General features: G+C 38.7%; 2 protein-coding genes across 7 annotated transcripts in view; one reads left to right on the forward strand and one right to left on the reverse strand.

Moving 5' to 3' along the window:
* Positions 1–697: 697 nt before the first annotated feature.
* Positions 698–16,790, forward strand: ankrd24 (ankyrin repeat domain 24). Its single transcript, XM_079593869.1, has 22 exons — positions 698–775; positions 3,035–3,165; positions 3,279–3,367; positions 3,444–3,508; positions 3,587–3,644; positions 3,755–3,825; positions 3,996–4,102; positions 5,297–5,472; positions 5,952–5,974; positions 6,624–6,710; positions 7,548–7,676; positions 8,835–8,954; positions 9,169–9,319; positions 9,428–9,591; positions 10,672–10,838; positions 11,075–11,772; positions 11,859–12,196; positions 13,551–13,784; positions 13,871–14,047; positions 15,213–15,368; positions 15,789–15,854; positions 15,944–16,790. The coding sequence occupies exons 1-22, from the start codon at positions 713–715 to the stop codon at positions 16,013–16,015; spliced, it is 3,342 nt and encodes a 1,113-aa protein (XP_079449995.1). The 5' UTR covers positions 698–712; the 3' UTR covers positions 16,016–16,790.
* A 351-nt stretch (positions 16,791–17,141) lies between these two features.
* Positions 17,142–20,765, reverse strand: part of shc2 (SHC (Src homology 2 domain containing) transforming protein 2) — a 36,777-nt gene continuing 33,153 nt past the window's right edge. For all 6 annotated transcript variants that reach the window (XM_079593865.1, XM_079593867.1, XM_079593864.1 and 3 more), the window contains 5 exons: positions 20,371–20,461; positions 20,049–20,216; positions 19,661–19,950; positions 19,220–19,373; positions 17,142–19,137 (listed from right to left, as the gene is read on the reverse strand). In XM_079593865.1, the coding sequence (XP_079449991.1) occupies positions 19,245–19,373; positions 19,661–19,950; positions 20,049–20,216; positions 20,371–20,461 (678 nt within the window). In that variant the 3' untranslated portion in view covers positions 17,142–19,137; positions 19,220–19,244. The remainder of the gene's footprint in view (positions 19,138–19,219; positions 19,374–19,660; positions 19,951–20,048; positions 20,217–20,370; positions 20,462–20,765) is intronic.

Consider the following 20,765-nt stretch of genomic DNA (forward strand, 5'->3'; position numbering starts at 1 on the left):
TTGCTACACCTTTGTGTGAAAAAGATGAGTCATCAATATTTATAATGAGAAAGATGCATCAAGATGCCTGTTTTTGCTAAAGCTATTTTGGACTGGCTAAAAATCACAAAACTGTTATTCTACAGCATCACATCGTCCCAGGAAATGACTTAATCAGACTGAGTTAGCATGAAAGTGAAACACTATTGTGCACTAGACTGTTTATTTTTATACCTCCATTTAGTCTGATTGCTGACTGCGTGTTTCTCTCTCGTGTTTGCTGAGCTCTCCCCCCTGATGCTAATACAGGAGCTTTGGGACCAGAGAACGGTAAATTAGAAGGAGAGAGAAGTTAGACAGAATTGGGATGGAGAGTAAAAAAGAAGGACACCGGGACAGAGAGGTGTGTGCGTGCCAGGCAGTGACTGCAGTGTGTGTCGTATATCTCCGCAGACAGCAGAACCGGACGGCATAGCAAGAGTTGCACTCGACAAAGCAGGACAGATTTCAGCAATTGGATATATAACCACATTCAGTGGCATTCAGGCCTAGTGTTGTTACCGACAGATTAGATATAAAGTCTTAACCTTGGCTTTTTTGTGACGGCTTTGGCAGAATGTTCAGGTTCAGTTCATTTGAACTTTTTTGTGGAAGTATTCAGGGTTTTGTTGAGAGCACATAGTGTGGATGGCTCGTGGAAAGAAGCAGAGGTTTCATACGTCCTCTGAGCTCTATGGATCCTCATGTCGTCTTTAGCCCAATGAAACGCTTCTGCATGTGTTACGGTGTTATCACGGTACGTACAGCCACACACATGGAAACAGGAGACTGCATTGCAACAATATTTCTTAATCGATTCATCAACATATCTGAACATCCTCAAAACAAGATAAATGTACTTGAGAAGCAAAAAATATATTGTGGCCTTTAATTAAGAATTTGTTATGATTTATTAATATGTTCCCTCATCTTCAGTTAAAATTTGGCCAATTGAACGCGATTGAACAAAAAACAAAGGAATACATTTCAATGAAATGAATGTACTATATTATAGTTTGATAATGTTTTTTTTATTTAATTATTTGTGTTTTTAGGGGATTTAATAGTACTAAATTATACTTATCAAATAGTTATAATCAATTTATTACATGTGAATCACTTTTTGAGAGGTCTCATAGACCTGAAAATGAAATTTCCAACTTTAACTGTCATAAATCTTGAATGCTTTGGTCTCTTTTTAAAGAAGACATTTAGCAGATTATATTGCTGATATAACAAAAAGTAAAAAAATAAAATAATAATAAAGTTATTATAAAGTTTAAGTTTATTATTATGAAAAATGCACAAAAATACTATTTTGAAATTTTATATGAAATATATATTTTCCAAAACATGTTTCTCTAAAACTGTGTGAAAATCAAATCATAAACCTAAACTAGTTTTGTTCCAAATTTGAGGTTGATTGATATAAAAAAATTTTAGCTTTCAGTAAGATTTTGTTTGGACGCATTACCAAACCTTTCCACTAGATGAAATTTGTCTCCCATTCATTTCCAATGCGGTCATTTTTGACCCAGAACAGTACAAGTGTGACTATTTTTTTCAGGACCATTTAACCTTTTCGAATCATGTCTATGATTTTTTTGGTGTTCACATAGCAAGTGCCAAAATCTTTACCAAGTTTCGAACCATTCCGATGAAGTAAAAATTTCAAAAAAACCAAAACGTCCAATTTTTCAGTCAAAAGTTACCAAACAGAACCAGAGTTAATTAAAACGAGGGAACTAATTTGTTCAATGTGGTCGCAATTTAACTAAAACGAATGAACAAATTAATAAAACGTGGCTATGAAACTAGTAGTGGAACCAAATTCTTAATTGTTCCATAATATCTATTTTTTCTGCATTTCATGTGCAAGGCTCAGTAAATATTAATGGTAATTAAAAATGTACTTCTTTTTTTGACACATGTTGTGCTGTATGATGCAAATAGTCTTGGTCTTATTGGTGGTGAGGCGGAATCACAGCCAATGGCATTTTAGAAATGTGCAATTCACAGTCAGCCTGGCTTTATTTATAAAGAAAGTTGAGATGCGTTGACGCCATGTTGTAATTACTTTAATTACCAGATTTCAACTTGTAAAAAGTGTTCACATCCTCAGTCGTAGAGCTCGTAATTACAGCGTGTAAGATGGGAACTTTCGGAGAGCTCCTACTTGTACCACCTGACCACTACAGATTAATTTCGCCATTGATAGCTTTGCGATAGAAAAGCATAATTCCCAGTCCGAGAATGTGAACAGCTCCGAATAGAACGTTAATCGGATATATAGAACGTTACATACGTAAACTTCTTTGTCAACTCGAGACTACGGTAATTACGACATGGCATGAACACAGCATTATTCTGCTGGTCATGTGATCTCAAAATGGTGGAATCCATGAGGGGTCACACTCCATGTAAAATAAATCAGCTATTATTAATCTCCTGAAATGACTGGAGACCATTAATATATATTGAATTCAAGTGTATTTTCTTACCCTATTGGATAAGAGTTTTTTTCTGTTTCAATTACAAATCTAACACAATTTAGTTGTTTATACTATAGTGCTGGCAAATCGATGAATCGCATCGAACAGAAATATATATATAAAACACACATATATTAAATAAACAAAAAAACGTTTATGTTAGATGGAATTAATAGTTATTAATCAATTTGACAGCACTTTTTTATACCTAAAACAAGAAAAAAATTTGTTTGCCAGTGGAATAAAATAAAATTCAAGATATATACTCTGAAAATGTTTTTTTTTTTTTTTTAATGTTTTTACTATTTGAGCAGTTAGACAATAGTTTCCCAATTTATACTTTTTATATAGTTTATGTTTGTAAAAGATTTACAGAAGATTTAGGTCACAGATGGTAAAGTAATGTATAATTAAAATTGTTTGTAATTTTTGTCAGTAAATTGGAGATCGTGTAAACTTTTATACGATTAAATGTGTTATAATCAATGATGTGTATGTGTGAGTTTGTGTCTCTGTGTTTCTAGAGTCAGGACTGGAGTAAGACCGATGATAGATTGTTGCAGGCTGTTGAACAGAATGATCCGGAAAAAGTAGCCACGCTGCTGGTGAAGAAAGGTCTCTACCCGTCCAAGCTGGACACGGAGGGCAAATCAGCGTGAGTGAACCTTTGATTTCAACTCCGACGTTAAACCATACGTTGGCCTCGCTTTAGTGGACTTATTCTTGTAAAAAAAAAAACACATCAACACTCAAAGACATTGTTCACAGGTTCCATCTTTGTGCATCTCGAGGTCGGTTGGATTGTCTAGAGGTCATCCTCTCTCATGGAGTGGACATCAACGTAACAGACGGCACTGGTACGATTTACTCGACTAGTTTTACTAATGGAAGTATTGATAGATTTCAATGAGATCTGTTGGTTTCTCTCTGTAGGTTTTAATGCTCTCCATCTTGCTGCTAAAAATGGACAGTCAGATTGTCTAAAGAGACTTCTTCAGGTAGGAGTCTTGAAGACAATCCCATAGTCCAAGAAAAATAGTGCTAATATTGATACAGTTGTAATGTTCATCCGGTAGGAGAGGATGCCTGTCGACTCCACGGACAGTTTCGGGAGGACTTCCCTTCACCATGCTGGTAATAAAAACGCTTCTAATATATTAAAACATATAAACATTATACAAAACGTCGTATTTGTGCGTAATAGGAAGCTGTTTATGGTTCATTACGCATTTGTTTCTGTGCAGCTGTAAGTGGCTGCTTGTCCTGCACTGAGATGCTGTGGGACTTTAAAGCCAACCTTGACGCACAAGATGGAGTAAGTCCATTTGAACAGAACACTATGTGAAAAGCTCATTTACTTCTGTATCTGAATTGGCATTCAAGATGTACTTTTTATTAGTGTCTGCATTGGCGTATCCACCAAATGTTGAGTACAGTAAGTGGAAAATGTCGTTCTAAAGGGTCGAATTTCCTGTTTTCTTTTAGGATGGGTCAACTCCACTGATCCTGGGGGCCCAGATGAGCAGAGGCGAGCTGTGTGCCTTTCTTTTGGAACGAGGAGCCAATCCTAATATACAAGATAACCAGGGCAGGTTGGATATGCTTTAAACAGCTGGTATAAAATTTGAAGGATCTTTAAAATTTTATTTTGTTTTATTTTCAAAAAGGACAAAATGGTTTCAACCAGTATTGTTATTGTTAACTAAAACTACTATAAATTGTTTAGTTTTTTATTGAATTATGCTGAAATAGAATATAAATATTACTAAAGTAACGCTGGTTTAAATCACAATGTAAAAATGATGGCATAATTGACATCAGCGTATCGAACCGTCACACATCTTCTGATAACTTTTTTTACTTCAGTGAAAAGCCATCAGACGTGTATTTTTTATGTAATTGTTGTATTATACATTTCTCCCACAGACACAATTTACCAAAAAGAAAATTAAATTATTAATTAAAAATAATAAAATAAAATAAAATAAAAACGTTTTTTTGCTTTTGTTGTTGTTTTTTTACGGAAGCCCTGAACCGCAACGTAAAAATAAAAAAAATAAAAAGAAGAGTATTTCGAGATTAAAGTCGAAATATTTAGAGAATAAAGTCGAACTTTATTCTCTAAATATTTCGACTTTATTCTCTAAATATTTCGACTTAAATCTCTAAATATTTCGACTTTAATCTAAAAATATTTCGACTTTAATCTCCAAATGCTAGTTTTTTGTTTTTTTTTACGGATTCTTTTTTTTTTTACGTTGCGGTTCAGGGCTTCCGTAGTTTTTTGTCCTTTTGGGTAGTTTTATATTTCTCCATCAGTTTTTATTTCAATTTTGCTGTTTGAAATGCTTCATGGTATTGTAGTTCTTTATATTTTTGTCCCTTTTTTATTTTATTTTCTGCTTCAAATCAATGTTTGTAATGTTATGAATCACCTCGTAGCTGGTTGGCTTGTTTCATGGCTTAAAACACTTTAAAGGGATAGTTCACCCAGAAATGAAATGTGTAACCCCCATTGACATCAATGGAACTGCAACTGTCTGGTTACCAAAATTCTTCAAAATATATTCTTTTGTGTTCAGCAGAACTAAGAAATTCATACTGGTTTTTAAACAACATGATGGTGAGTAAATAATGACAGAATTTGCATTTCTGGCTGAACTATCCCTTTAATGAAGACTTTTTTTTAAAAATCCCCATGGGAAAAATGAATGGAAAATATACTTCCGGAACCCGTGCACTAATGCACTCTATTTTCCTGTGTGGTATGATGTGTTTCGAGGCAGATCAGCGTTGATGTTGGCCTGCGAGAGTGACAGCATGGAGACTGTAGAGATGTTACTGAAGGGCGGAGCTAACCCACACCTAACCGACGCCCTGGGACATAACTCCGCCCACTACAGCATCACTGCCGGCAACCACAATATAACCCAGCTTCTGCAGAACGAGGGCGTGACCGCAGGTAACCACACACACATCTAGCCCTCACCTTTAATTCCTCAGAGAGAGGGGCCATCTGGAGCCTGGTGGTTCTTCTTCCCCTCGCCTCTGATGTTTGGCCCCATCTCCACTTGGATACGCTCGTAATCTGAGAGGAGAGACTAAAAAGCAGATGTTACGTTGGGTCAATGGATGAAAACAGAGAAGTTTTCTAACTCGAGTTACAAAGGCTGATTGGAAACATATGTCGGACTGAGATGGAAATGGATCCCAGTGTTAATAAAGGGCCCCTGTGGTCGTACCACCTGACAGAGTGATAAATGTGCTGCCCGTCTGCTTTCATGTTGCCTCTTTTTTACTGCAACAGTGAACATGTGGTGGAACGGGAAGATTATATATAGTTATGTGTTTGAACGTGGTTTACAATGTGTTTTTGGAGTGGTGTGTGTAAGTCTCACCGCACTGCTGTCTGTTTCTTATTTCTGTCCTGTGCATTCCCAGCTGCTGAGGGTTCGAATGAGGAGGTAATTCTTACTAATGGCATAAAAAAAAAAAAAACACTTCCAACACTTTATCACATGCATACAAATAACTAAACCACAGAAAACCTTCAAGGACAGTCAGGGATGCATTATTAAATCTGCTGTAAAATACAAATGTTTCACAAATATTGTTGTAATTCAACTTAGAGTAGGGTAACTGTTGTAACTTTTGCACCAGACTGAATTGCCAATTTCTTGCCTAAACTTCTGGCTTAAGATGCATTCACATTTATCATTGTTCTGCGAATTTTTGTGGCCGAAATCCAGTCATTTTAACAGGAATCCATGCAATGTTGAATTCTGTTTGAGGGCAAATGACTTATCCACAAATATTTCGCAATGGTTTTAAGTTGGTCAAGTGAATTCATGAATGACTTCTGTGTGAGCTGTGCTTTATACATCAATACACTATTGACAATACCGGCAACATTTTTGCTAATGTGACCACACCTCAATATAGTTGTCTCAGCAGGTTGGGATAAGAAAAAGTATTTAAACCAATTTTCACTTTAACATCTTTAAGAACTCATTGACGTTGTGAAGACAGAAGCAAATGTTACAAATCTGACTAACGCTGCTGCTACTTGCTTTGCTTTCTAACCTGTGCATCCTGAAACCCCGCCCACACCAGCAGGCTCCTCCCACTCCCAATCCGCCTTCTAGCGGAACCACACCCCGCAAGAGGAAAGCCCCTCCTCCTCCTAAATCTCCTGCTCAGGTACAGCATGGGATTCATGGATCCCGTGAAACATTGCTTAAAAAAAGGAAAGCTTTTTTTTTCATTTGTCTTAAAGGGATAGTTCACCCAAAAAGTCTGTCATCATTTACTCACCCTATCTTTTCTTCTTCTGTGGAACATAAAATTAGATGTTTTAATAAATGTTGACACTGCTCTGTTCCAACAATGAAGGGACTGTAAAGATCGAAAAGGACAAATAAACACCATTACAGCATGGACTTTTCATTTTGCGTGAACTATTTCTTTAAATGCATGACAGTGGGTTTCATTAGTTAATAATTTCTTGGATTATTCGTATTTATGCGCAACTTCTCGCAAAAAAATGTCTGACTTATTTATAACCCGTTTGTATGCAGATGAATTTGTTCTTAACCTCATTCTAATGTTAATGAATTTGCAATATTCTAAATAAGCGCATGTCCAAGGTTAGTGATTTGCATAAAATATATCTAGACATTTACATATAAGGGCTTTCCCGACAATTTTGAAAGTTATTGATGATCATGATTTTTTTTTGTGTGAAAACATCCATACATAGATTTCACGCACAAATTTGTGCATACTCAGGGTTCAATGAAATCTGTTTTATTTCTTGTATTTTTTCACAAATTCAGTTTTTAAATTTTTTATCTCTCTGGTTTTAATGGTTAAATTTAAATATACTGTAAATTCCATTTTTATGACTGTATTCTGTGATTAAGTCTGCATTTTCTGCATTACTGAAATCATAGGGCCCTGGTTTCATACACATGGTTATTGAATGGCACCCATTGTTTTCACTTACATATGCATGGCTTATGCATAATAATTTTGCAGGGCCCGCCCCCTTCCTCAGACCCCTCAAGTATACCACCTTCCCCTGACCCCACACAATCACCTGAATCTCAGAGCCCCTCTCCACCTTCTCCCGCCCCCAGGACCCAACGTCCCCCATCTGAGAACCTTGTGAGTGGCAACGAATGTCAAAACTTTTAAAAGCTTAGCCCTGATGGTTCCAACATAACCCATAGTCAGCAGTTACAGTACATTATAATCAGTGTTGCATTAGAGTTACGTCAGATTACTTTATTCAAGTAATGAGTAAAGTAACGCATTACTTTCACAACAAAAAAGTTACCTTTCAAATAATTAGATTTAAAAAAAAATCTCAGAATTGCGTGATATAACTTCGCAATTGTGAGTTATAAAGTCAGAATTGCGAGAAATAAAGTCGCAATTGCGAGTTATAAAGTCAGAATTGTGAGATATAAAGTCGCAATTGTGAGTTATAAAGTCAGAATTGTGAGTTATAAAGTCGCAATTGCGTGTTATAAAGTCAGAATTGTGAGATATAAAGTCGCAATTGCGTGTTATAAAGTCAGAATTGTGAGATATAAAGTCGCAATTGCGTGTTATAAAGTCAGAATTGTGAGATATAAAGTCGCAATAGCGTGTTATAAAGTCAGAATTGTCTTTTTTTAATTGGACTTTTTATTTTTTTGCTGCCATTCTGGATTGCTAGAATTTCTCAGAATTGCAAGATATAAAGTCAGAATTGCGAGATATAAACTTTATAACATGCAATTGCGAGTTTATATCTCACAATTCTGACTTTATATCTCGCAATTCTGAGAAATAAAGTCAGAATTGCGAGATGTAATCTCATAATTGTGAGATAAAATGATTTATTCTGTGGTGGAAACAAGCTTCCATAGCAATCCAGAATGGCAGCACAGCTAAAAGGTTTTTTTGAGCTGCACCCTCTACTGTACGGCGTGAATTTACATTTCCTTCATCCCGAGGCTTATTCATTTAAAGTGTGGTGGTAAAGGGCCTTTTTTTTCTAAAATATAACTTTTTTGTTGTTATTAAAAAATAGACAAGCAAGCCCAGCCGAGCTAAGATAAGGTAGCATAACACATTACTCTCCATATGCATTACTTTCCATTTCCTAAGTAACGCAACTAGTTACTTTTTTAGGGAGTAACGCAATATTGTAATGCATTGCTTTTAAAAGTAACTCTCCCCAACACTGATTATATTAATGTACGCATTTCGTAATTTGGAATAATCACATACGCAGTTTTCCATGTGACTACGTTGCAATGTATGTTTGTGTGTCAGACGGAGGACGAGGAGGTCTTTGAAGAGATCCGGAAGCTCAGACTGGAGAGAGGTCGCCTACTGCAGAAAATTAAAGTTCTGGAGCAGCAGCAGAGTAGCGCCACCACTGCCCTGGAGGAGGTACTGCACTTCTTTAACTATAATGCACTTATTAGCACTGACAGGGAACAAAATGAGATTTGAAACTCTTGAAAAGTCACATTTCAGTTAAAGGGGATGCTTTACCTTCAGAAAATTTAGACTGTCAACCACAGGAGTCCTCGCCAATAAATCAAAAAGCCATTTTTGCATCCTAGATTTGAATGATTTTGTTGAAATGACAATTGTTTTTCAGCTAAACTCTCTGAGAGCGCGTCTGAGCGAGACTGAGGCAGAGCGTGACCGGCTGCTGGCCGAGCTGGAGGAGTTGAGAGCGGCTCGGGTGAGCGGCGTGACCTGTGACTCGGAAGACGCCGAGGACTCGGATGACATGATGGACTTCCCTGGTGAGCCAAGAACACTTCCTGACACATCAAGATCAATGCACATCAGTTTGGTTGGAAAGACTCTGATAAGAGGACATTATTTGAAAAAATGTATATGCATGTCATCAGGAGCAGAGAAGTTGCTGTCTAGGCAATCACGAGGACTAGATGCTGATTCGCGGGCGGACCGGGACCAGGGCGCCTCTAAGGGGAATCCTGCCATGGTGGAGCAGCTTCGCAGTAAAGTGGAGGAACTGACATCCCAGAATGTCGACCTGGTTCTCAAAGTGCAGGTGGAGGCGCTTTCCTTTAAACACTCACTTGCAGACAAAGCATTAAAATCACAGGCATGCACACACACATAGAACGCTGACCTCATTGTCTGTGTTTAGATGTTTTTAGCAGATTTTTAAAGGTTGTTCAGATGTGCAAGATAAAAACAGACATATATGCGCTAACCACATACTGCATCTGACCTGCTTCTTAAAGCACCACAGTTAACCTGATGCTGGATATACTATAGCTCATATTTTCACTTTGAATCAGCATATTGTTTACAGCATATGTGGTGAATTGCGAATTATAGTAATATACCTAGACTTTTTACTTTTTGTACTATTATTATTCTCAATGGTGATTCGCAATGTTATTTTTTTTACATTGAAAAACATATATGTAAATGCTTAAATACATCATTATTTTATAGGATCATGTTAATGAAAATGTGATTTTTTTTTTGCATTACAGAGAGTGCAAGTGGGAAATGTGCTTAACTGTAACATAAAAAGGTCACGATGCAAAAAAAAAATCTAAAATGTGCCTTATTTTCATAAGAATAAAATAAATTGTTTTACTTTAGACAGATTTCTTGATATTCAGATCAAACCAAATAGAAATGGCGTTACATGTTGACATATACCTCCCAATTTTAATCACATGTTTCATGGTCTAAAGATACAGAGTGTTTATTTATAAAGCTAAAACACAGCTGACATTATAATAGCACTAATCAGATCAGTGTGGTACTGTAACATATTCTGGTAAAAATAGCATGGCATGTAATGCTAAGCGCTAATATGGCATTCCACTTACAAAGCCCTTGAGGGAAATGTTTGGGGAACGTGCTGAACGCTCATGTTTTCTCATTCAAATGAGCTCAGTCGAAATTGTTTGTAGCAAATTGAATACTTATAACTGCATGTTTGACATAAATCAATGTTTGCAAGAGTTCTCAAAAACTGGGCTGTATTTCACTGAAGTCCAGGGTTAAACAAACAGATCAAAGAACACCATGAGGGTAATGGCTGAGGCAAACATATGGCAACTACATGTGCTGTCTTTAAAGAGAAATCTATAAAACATTTCCATTGCAGATGCTGGAGATGTTTGAGAAGGATGACACGGATATGCAGAGCTCGGGTCCAGATTTTGTTTCCACGGCTCAGTATGAATCTCTGAGGAAAGAGTTCGAGGAACTACAGGAAAAATACTCCAGAACCCAGGCTTCAACTGAAGCCTCGAGCATTGCAGAGGATCCTGGGTAATGTAGTTACAAACAAAACTAATTTAAAAACAAAATTGCTGAATTTAAGTGACCGCTTATTTTACACAATATTTACTCAAAATGAACAAAAAATATATATATATTTGTGAAGAAAATATTTACCATTGACAAGGATGTTGTTGGTAGATATTTGACTTGCACTAAACTAATATCGACCACTCATGCACTTATGAATCCTGTCAAGTAATTGAAATGTTTGCTTTTCTTCTAAGATCTGAAGAGAAAGAGGAGAAACATCAAATGAAGGAACAGCTGGCCCAAGCCCAGGCAGAGTTAGAGGAACTCAAAGAACAGATGCTTCTAGGGGTCTACTCCGTGGAGGACGCAGGAGCGAAGCCTGAACGGGGCTCTGTGGCCCCTGAGAAAGGGCCAAATTTAGAGACCCAGCAGCTGAAAGCGAGGGTGCAGGAGCTGGAGGCGGAGCTATCCAGAAAAAAGAAAGATGGGGAGAGGCTTAGTGAAGATGACAATGACACCATCCAACAGCTGAAAGAGAGGGTAAAGGAACTTGAGGCAGATCGGCAGGATAGAAGGAAAGGGAAAGAGGGAGAAGAAGAGAACGAGACAGTTGTGAGCCTCAAAAAGCAGGTGGAAGAGTTGGAAAAAGCCCTGGAGGAAAGCAAAACGGCTGGGCGTAAGGAGGGCGAGGGAGCGCCGGTGAACGGGTTGCAGACACAGGTGGAAAAACTTGAGAGGGAGTTGAAGGATAGCGTCCCTCGAGTTCAGTTTGAGGAGGTTCAGGTCACTTTGGGTCTTCAGCTTAACCAGATAGCTCAAGAACGAGCCGACGTGGCTACACGACTCAACCAGGCCTTGCTGGAGCTGGAAAGGCTCCGCCCCCCTTCCCACATAGAAGAAAATGAGTACGACGAGGACCCATCTGAGTGCTCAGAGGTTTCCATTGCGTCTGGTGAGTGCACCTGTTGTCCCTCCGAGACTCTTGGAAATAACCATTTGATTCCAGCCTTTAAATATAACTAATTTTCGACCAATCAGAGCACTCCCTGCATCTGTCGCCGGGGGGACGGACCTTGGAGGCGATACAGGAGGAGCTGGAAGTTGCGAGGCAAGAGGCAGCACAAGCTCTGGACAGCCTGTGTGCCGAGAGAGAGAGCCGGGCTCATGATGTACTACAACTGAGAGATGCAATACCACTGGTGAAACACCAGGAGGCGCTGTCCGCAGTAGCCCAGCAGTTAGCTCAAACTGAGAAAGAGCTGCAAGCAGAGAGGGCGCTGCGTGAGCATGCTCAAACCGAGCTCACCAAGCTGCAATCTGAGCTGCAGTCGCTGCAAAAAGACTCAGTTAGTAAGGAAGAACATGAGAAAGTCAAGGTGAGTTTCACAAAATGCTAAATTCAATTCGCAAATTAATTGTTCTTTGTAATCGGCTCTTTTTAATTATGCCAAAATGTGAAGTGTTCAACAGAGCACACTAGACAGAATACTTACCAAAATTCACTCAATTCCACTGCGGTAAGTAAATACTGCCATGATTTTTTACTTTGACTGGAATGCAAAATAACTGTTTTAATAATAAAGAATATATTTTAAAGGCCCCTTGAAATTAAAATGTAAGTTTTTTTAGCTTTTAGTATGAATATGTTAGCCTTAAGGTTATGAATAAGCTGATGTCTTCCAAAAAAATGACAAAATTCGCATTCAGGAGATATAAGCATTCAAATTTACTCTCACTTCCGCTAAAATGGATCACGTATTTTTATGACGTCACCGCGGACTTCAGCTTCTCATCACATCTTCTGTCCAATCAAATGCTCTCTAGAATCTAAAACGTCCCGCGACTCCCGACCCCTATGCTATAAATACCACCTGGCCAAAGCGACCGTTGACATGTCACGGAGCAATATTGGTTGGAGATTCAAATGTAAATTCACGCCCGTTTTGTTCAGTTGCTCAAACGCTCTTTAAGTTGATTTTTAGCAAAAAACAATTTGTTCTTTCAAAATTCGATGTGCTCATTATTGTATAATTACTTCTACCAACTAATCGAGTATTCTCGTTAGCGTAGAATCTGCCATTTATAATACATACGAGCGAGTCGCTCGAATGGCGGAAGCCATGTTGCGCCTCCATCTTGAAAATACATTAGCCAAAGAAATTCAAGCTTCGCCTTTCACGCTTTTACACTCAGTGGCACCGTGACGATTGCGAAGGAGAGATTACTCGCGACTGCCGGCAGATTTGAATTAATACGGCCACCGTAGGAGTTAAAACGCCCTCGGAATGGGAGGGGCTAGAAAGTAATATTCAGTTGGTAGTCATATATAATTTCACCGCTAGATGGGAGAAAATCCTACACAATGTAGCTTTAAGAATGAAATGGCTAAAATGTATTCACACCTCTACTATTGAATCCAATGCATCATCAGCGCTCGAATTCGCATAAAGTTTTAGTATTCAGTAAGTAATAAACTAGCATTCTTAAATCTTAAAAACAGGTTATTTATTGGCAATGTGGTTCCATGAAGAACTATTCATTGCACAAAAGGTTCTTTAGATTATTAAAATGTTCTTCACACTTAAGAAGGAAAATGGTTATTTTAAGAATAGTTCTCTAAAAGGTTCTTTGGGGAACCCAAGATGATTCTTCTATGGCATCACAGCGAAAAGCCCCTTTTGCAACATTTCTTTTCAAGAGTATACTAAGCTTGATTCTTCCTCACTTCAGGCGGAGCTCGAGCGCTCTCTAGAGGAGAGTCGGCAGAGTGCGACAACGGCACAGGATTCTCTGAGTGAGAGAGAGACCGAATTGAAAGAGCTGCGATCACAGAAAGCTTCAGAACAGGGACTGGTGTCCAAAGGAGACCACGAGGCCCAGAGACTCTCCCTACAGGCTGAGATCAACACACTGACGGCCCAGTTAGCTGATCTAGCACGCAAGCATGAGAAGACCTGCACTGAGGTGTGTGTTTGTTGTCCTTGATGTTGTTTATGACCGTTTCCACTCCACCTATTTGCACATATCTTTAAAAAAGTGTCCCTCCGCAGGTGTTCCAGGTGCAGCGGGATGCTTTATTTAATAAGAGCGAGCGTCAGGTGGCTGAATCTCAGCTGGAGACGGTTAAAAAGCAGCTGGCGGATCTTCAGGCTGAGTCCACCCACATTCAACAGCTGCACCAGGACATCCAGCACTCGCAGGGGCTCGTCAAAGAGAAAGACCGCAAGGTGTGAGGGAAGAAGAGTCTCCATAACAATCATTTATATTTCATTAAAGACAGACCTGCTGTGAGCTACAAGATGAATCGATGGTATATGCTTTCGTTGAAGCCATCAGCCCACATTATTTCAACTTTTTTGTAATAATCCTGTTCAACAGTAGAATTCCTGGTGAAAGACTATATTTCCCATAATTCAGGAAAAAAAAAAACACCAATCAGGTAAGCAAATTGCACCAAAAGACCAGACCGACGGCACAAAAATAATAAGTTAATATTGAGTAGCTTACATTTTAGACACAATACTGCCATTGTCTGTTTTCGCTCTGCCAATGAATATAGAGCAACACACACACATTGATTTTTATACTGTACAAACTGTATATTCTAAACCTAGACCTAAACCTACCCATCACAGAAAACTTTCTGCATTCTTATATTTTCAAAAAACATTTAGTCTGATTTATAAGCTGTTTTCCTCATGGGGACCAAAAAATGTCCTCATAACGTAGGGTTTACCTGGACCGACCGACCGACCGACCGACCGACCGACCGACCGACCGACCCCCCCCCCCCCCCCCCACCCCCCACCCCCCCCCCCCCCCCCCCACACACACACACACACACACACACACACACACACTAATTAATTGAGCAAATGAGTCACAAATTATGTTTTTGAACTACCGTAATAGGTTTGTGTTAGATTAATTGACTATATAGCCTTTTTTCGCCCCATAAACCCGTTCACACAAAAGTTAATAACTAGTAACAGTTATAATCATTTTTATTCTATGAGAATAGGTCCACACCAAACTATTACGATAACGCTGCAGAGAAACGATATTGTTGGAATCACTTTCAGAGTGCTTTTCCAGCCGACGAACGATAAAAGTATTGAAAGCCAATCAGAATCAATCAGACTTTAAAGGAACATGCTGACTTTTGGGGACTTCAGCTTATTCACCGTATCCCCCAGAGTTAGATAAGTCCAAATCCATGTTACGTAAAAACATAACGTAACGTAAAACATTTCTATTGTTGTTGTACCTTTATCTAACATTCAGTGACATCTTTTTCTAAACCTGATCCAGATGCACAATGCATGCATGTTTGTCCAGATGCAAAAACCCATGATATGGAGATCTCATTCTTTCTTTTTCCCTCTTTTTTAGATCACAGAGTTGTCTAAGGAGGTGTTTCGTCTGAAAGAGGCTCTGGGGGCTTTGAGTCCTCCGCTGGGACGTTCCCAATCTCCAACATCCTCAGGGACACCTGGACAACAGCTGGCACTGCAGAACCGCGTGACCACACTTACACAGCAACTCCAGGTACTGTAAGCATAACGTGATCCTCCATTTATCGGTTTTGAGTTTTCTTCCGGGAACAAACACATACCAATATTCCTCATTTGAATAATTCCCGCCCAAAGAATACACACACAAAAAAAAGTGATGAGCCCTGGTTGAGTTGCCTTAAGTATGTTAAAACTTACAGTGATTGAAAGGGGTGTGACATTTCCAAAACAAGCTCGAAGTGATTGACCAATCACAGCACACTGGTCCAGCCGACCAATCAGAGCACACGGTGCTTTCTGGAAGGTAGAGACCGTAACTAACAGTGTTACTGACAGAATGGGAAGAGAGGTGCTGCAAAATATTGAAAAATAATGAACATTCAAGCATGAAAGACTAAATCCAGACTTTGTAGAAGTGAATACAACCAAGTGTTTTCTTTCTTCTTGTGCTCAGGACTGGGAGCGCAAACACAAGGCTGTCGTTTCAATATACCGTTCTCATCTACTAGCTGCTGTTCAGGTGAGACTCATAAACCCAACCTTACTTCTACAGGAACATCTGATGTCTTATATTACGCTTATCTGTGCAACTGTTTTTGACCTTAACAGGGTCGGATGGATGAAGAAGTTCAGGCGGTTTTGCTCCAAATCCTCCGTATGACGCATAAAGGTCAAAATTAGTTGCTTTTTAAACTAATAGCTATACGTACCCTTGAGCCGAAGCGTATCAGCGCTGTGCACCGTCACAGAGAGGCATTGGAACTATGAATGAGAGGATGTAGTTTTGGAACATGACAGAGATGATTCTATTTCCTGTGCCTGATGATTTATGAGGGAGAACACTGATCATTTTGTACCACGTTTCAATAAACACTGAGAAACGCTGCTCGTCTTTCTTTGCAACTCTGCGGTTGACACTTTCATTGCAGGCCTCTCACAATACTGTGTCAAATGTTACTTTGTGGTAAAAAGAACATTATGATGATCATGTCTGTTAATACAGGTTTCTTTTCCTTTTCAATCAGAAGATTATTTCAAGTAAAAATGTATAATTTGATCATTATCTCTTCATTCAAACCAGTATCATTTTTCTTCTGTTTAAAACAAAAGGAGATGCTTTGCAGAATGTCCGAGCTGCTTTTTTACGTAACTTTCAAAAGAAATCAAAAGAAATTTATACTTTTATTTAGCAAGGATGCATTAAAATGATCAAAAATGAAAGTTAAGACATTTATAAATGTTACAAAAAATTTATATTTCAAATAAATGCTGTTCTTTTTAACTTTCTATGCATCGAAATATCCTGAAGAGAATGCATCACAGTTTCTACAAAAAAATATTAAGTGGCGCAACTTTTAACATTGATAATAAATGTTTCTTGAGCGTCATTTGACTCATGAAGACTGTTGTAAAGATGCTAAAAATCAGCTTTGCATCACAGGAATAAATATTTTAAAATATATACATAATTTCACTCTATTATTATTATTTTTACTGTATATTTGATCGGATAAATGCAGCTTTTGTGAGCACGGGACTTCTTTCAAAAACAGAAAAAAGAAACTATACGGTTATCCGGATCACACGTGTCATCCCTGATTGGTCTTAACCCCAGTGACGGGTAGGTTTAGGGGCGGGGTTAGGGGTAGGCCATCGTGTGGTCCAGATAACCGTGTAGTACCGAAAAAAATCTAACCGATCACACACTTCTGAACAGTAGTATATACAGTGCTAAGTTCCCAAAAAGTATGGATATTTAGACACATCTCTTAAAGGATGACATTCATTTTTGGTAGTACTGTTCCTTTAAAAATAAACCAAACATTTTCTTATAATTTCCCCTTCCTGTTCAGTTTTATTGAGAATGCTTTTAGAGGAACACAGCATAGAGAAACAATATCCTGAGAAAGTAAAGTAAGAGGTTTTTGCTGTTGGCAAGGAGGTCTATTACACAGAGAAAGCTAGCCGTTAGCATTCCCATTCATCTCAATGTCAGTTGCCCGGCTGGCACAGGAATCCCGTGTGTTTGAAATGTTTGTGATTTAGGCCTATATATGTTGCTTACAGCTACTTTTAAATTGCTTTCAGTGGATACAATGCTTTTTTAACCCACATGGTGTGGCTAGAGCAGCAGGTGCCAACTGAAATATGCTAACTAGCTCAACCTGATGCTGCATCTAACTAGCATGCTGCATCTATGGCTGAAATAGCAGTGTGCTAGTATGCTATTCTGAATTTTGCATCTGACATACTCTATGCAAGCGCTTTATAACTGAAACTGGGATGCAGAAAGAAAGTATAAACTATAAATAAGTGGTCAGATGTTTTTGAAATAAAAAATTAACACTTTTAAGGCACTGGAATCTTTTCAGATACTAATGTGGGAAGACATATTCAAGAAAATGTGGTTCTTAATACATACACTGTAGTGAGCCAAACACTTTTTATATAACAATTATATTTGGACATTTATAAAGGCAGGTTGTCGACTACATTTCTCCAGAAAGCAGCTTTTAGGTTGAAATACGATGTTTTTTTGACATTACAAAATATGTATTGGAAATGAATGTATGAAAAAAAGCTTGTGGATGACTTTTGAGTCCAGATAAACAAAACAAAAAATAAATTTACATGAGGTGCATTCAGTAGTTCTTTAGCTGGCGCTTCCATCGCTGTTCTTTGTGTAATTTAAATACCAAAGTTCCTACTGCCATCTATCAACGTGGTTAGCTTGATCGTCTCGTCTTCTACAGAGTGAGTTTGAGTGGTTTACCCAATGATAAAAAATAAAAAAATAAAAATGTGTTTCCACTTATAATAAGTGTTTCATTGTCTAATTTTTGTTTATTATCACAATAATCCGCTGATCTTTTTCTGTTCGTAAAAACGCTTTTGATAATAAACAATAGGCCTTTTTCCCGCCTAAAATGTTGCTAATGTGTCCACATTACAAGTCAAGTCCAAGTCACGTCATTTTACACCATACATGATTAATATATATATATATATATATATATATATATATATATATATATATATATATATGAAAACTATTAGTAAAGTCTTCTCATGTGAGTGTACACCAATCAGATGACTCTTCACAAAAGAAACTACTGAATGCATATTTAAATGAAACCGTGTGCATTATGGGCATTTGTTGATGTGACTAAACACAAAAGAGAAATGGAATATGCGTAATTGTGAAGTATAATTCATGTCTGGAACACTATCGTTTAAAAAAGGGCAATATCACATGAGCATGACCCAAACGTTTGGTCCTGAGTTCATAAATTAAACATGTGCATTTGATACGACTGCATTAGAGCGACTGAGCTTTACATAACGTCCTTAACAAATACTGCATCCTGAGAGCAAACTGTTGGTAAGCACAACAACACACTGATGTCCAGAGTTTCAGAGGTGACCATCAGAGAAGATCAGAGTCACAGTTACCCAATACATTTAGAAAGGACGACAAACGCTTGTACGGATGAAAAGGAAGGGAATAAGACGGTTTGTCTCGTGTGTTTCTCATAAGTTCACATTTCTGTCAGGCGATGCCAAGAACAGTCTGCTGGGAAACTCAATGTTCACAAGCACCTTATTTCCCAACGCCAAACTCTCAGTTGGGGTCTTCTCTGTTGAAGAAGGGGTCGATTTAACAGGACATGAAAGTTGAAAGCTGTTTGTGGTCAGTGCCAAAGGAACAGGGATATCCCACAAGTCCCAGTGGAAGCTCACAGTCTGTGTTTAAGGCAAGTGTGAGGCCTCTAGATTGGCGGCACAGGGATTGGCCTTTAACCCTGAAAAAAACAATACAAAATCTGTGAATTACACAACCAAAAAGCTTCAATCGTCTGTAGGAACATGTCGCAAACGTCTCACCATGTATACGGGCTTCAAATGGAGGTCAGTGCTTTCTGCAGACCACCTGCTGGAGGTGTAACTCGCTCTCCGCCGCAACGATTGGCAGCTTGTTCGTCAGGTGGTAGTTGATCAGGTGACTGATGCTCTCAAAAAGCATGTCTTTAGTCCGAACCTAATGGAAACGGACAATTAAAAAAGTTCATATAAGACGTCACGTGGTTATACTATAAAGCCATTTAATATATTGATTTATATAAAGATGTGGTTCAATTATACACTGCCATTATAAAGCTTGGAAGAGCCAGGACATTTCCGATTGTATTAGTTTGAAAGAAGAATGTCATTTACACCTAGGATGACTTGAGGGTGAGTAAATCATGGGCTACTTTTCATTTTTGGGTGAACTATCCCTTTAAGTGTTTTCATAATTGGTTTGACTGAGCTTGAAGCGTCACTCACCACTCCTTCTGGATCCACCAGCAGCAGATGTTTGGGAAGCCCACACTGCATCCCAGTCAGGACATATTGGCCTGGGTTAGTGGCGCTGTCCCGCACCAGGAAATCCCCGTCTCGGCCCAGCAGATTCTCTGCGTCCCTGCGGCTCATGCGTCCGTGGTACCACATCTCCCGCCGGAGCTGGTCCTCTGTGGGTGCGACGGGGGCCCGGCGCCGTGGGGGACTCGGCCACTTGTCCTCCAGTACGCAAACTCCACTGGCTTCATGTAGACGCAGGGCGTCCTCAAATGGCCCTGTGAGGTCAAGAACAGTACAGTTTGTAGGATGAAGTGAGTTGTATGCATTCTTCTTCTTGAGATTAATCAATTTCAGTCATTTGCAGTGGACTCACTCATATCAAAAATGTCTTTCTTCGGGCTCTCGGGTTTGCGTCCTCTTTGGGCGTCCATTGAAGCCTCCATGTTGTCCAGATTCTGTGTGTTTACGTACAGGTGTTCCTCGTAATCACGGCTGCCGGGAGGATGACCGTCTGCTCGCAGGTAACCATCGGAAGTCAAACCTACAGAAAATAAACTGGTAACTAAATAACATCGGCGTTAGAAGGAAAAAAATGTAATATCGGACCATGTTACTTCCAGCACCTTAAATATGTTAAAAAGCAACAAAACGTCACAAAAGTAACAATACTGATAATTAACCACCAGGTGTCTCACTTGAGCTGCTGTTCTCCGTGTCCCAGTGCACTTCATAACACAAGTGGGCGGCAGGGAGGCTGCAAGCATCTCTTTTGGCTGGTGACCCCATCTGAAATAATCATTTTTATATTCTAGAATTATTATTATAATTTTTTTGTAATACATTGTATAATGTATATGTGTCTCTAATAAAACGTCTTATACGCTATGTTTCTTCTCAAAGTATAAAAAAATATATATTTTTGTAGTGCAGAAAGTACTTATAGCAAATTATGATGGTTGGTTTGACAGGGCAGGTTAAAGAGGTCAAAGGTTTCGAAAGGTCGAGTAGTTTTAAAAATAATCATCGATAATTGAAGAATTGCTAATTTCTTGCGGATGGCATAGGCTTTCATTCGTTTGTTTGCCTGACG

The sequence above is a fragment of the Phoxinus phoxinus genome (genome assembly GCF_949152265.1).
Source record: "Phoxinus phoxinus genome assembly, chromosome: 20".
Classification (NCBI taxonomy): Eukaryota; Metazoa; Chordata; class Actinopteri; order Cypriniformes; family Leuciscidae; genus Phoxinus; species Phoxinus phoxinus.

What these genes read in the sequence shown, in the direction of transcription:
- ankrd24 (XM_079593869.1), top strand. Translation starts at nt 713, where the DNA reads ATGGATCCTCATGTCGTCTTTAGCCCAATGAAACGCTTCTGCATGTGT. An exon ending in ATACAAGATAACCAGGGCAG is followed by an intron (nt 4,103 to 5,296) that starts GTTGGATATGCT and finishes GTTTCGAGGCAG; the next exon opens with ATCAGCGTTGATGTTGGCCT. An exon ending in ATGAGAAGACCTGCACTGAG is followed by an intron (nt 13,785 to 13,870) that starts GTGTGTGTTTGT and finishes GTCCCTCCGCAG; the next exon opens with GTGTTCCAGGTGCAGCGGGA.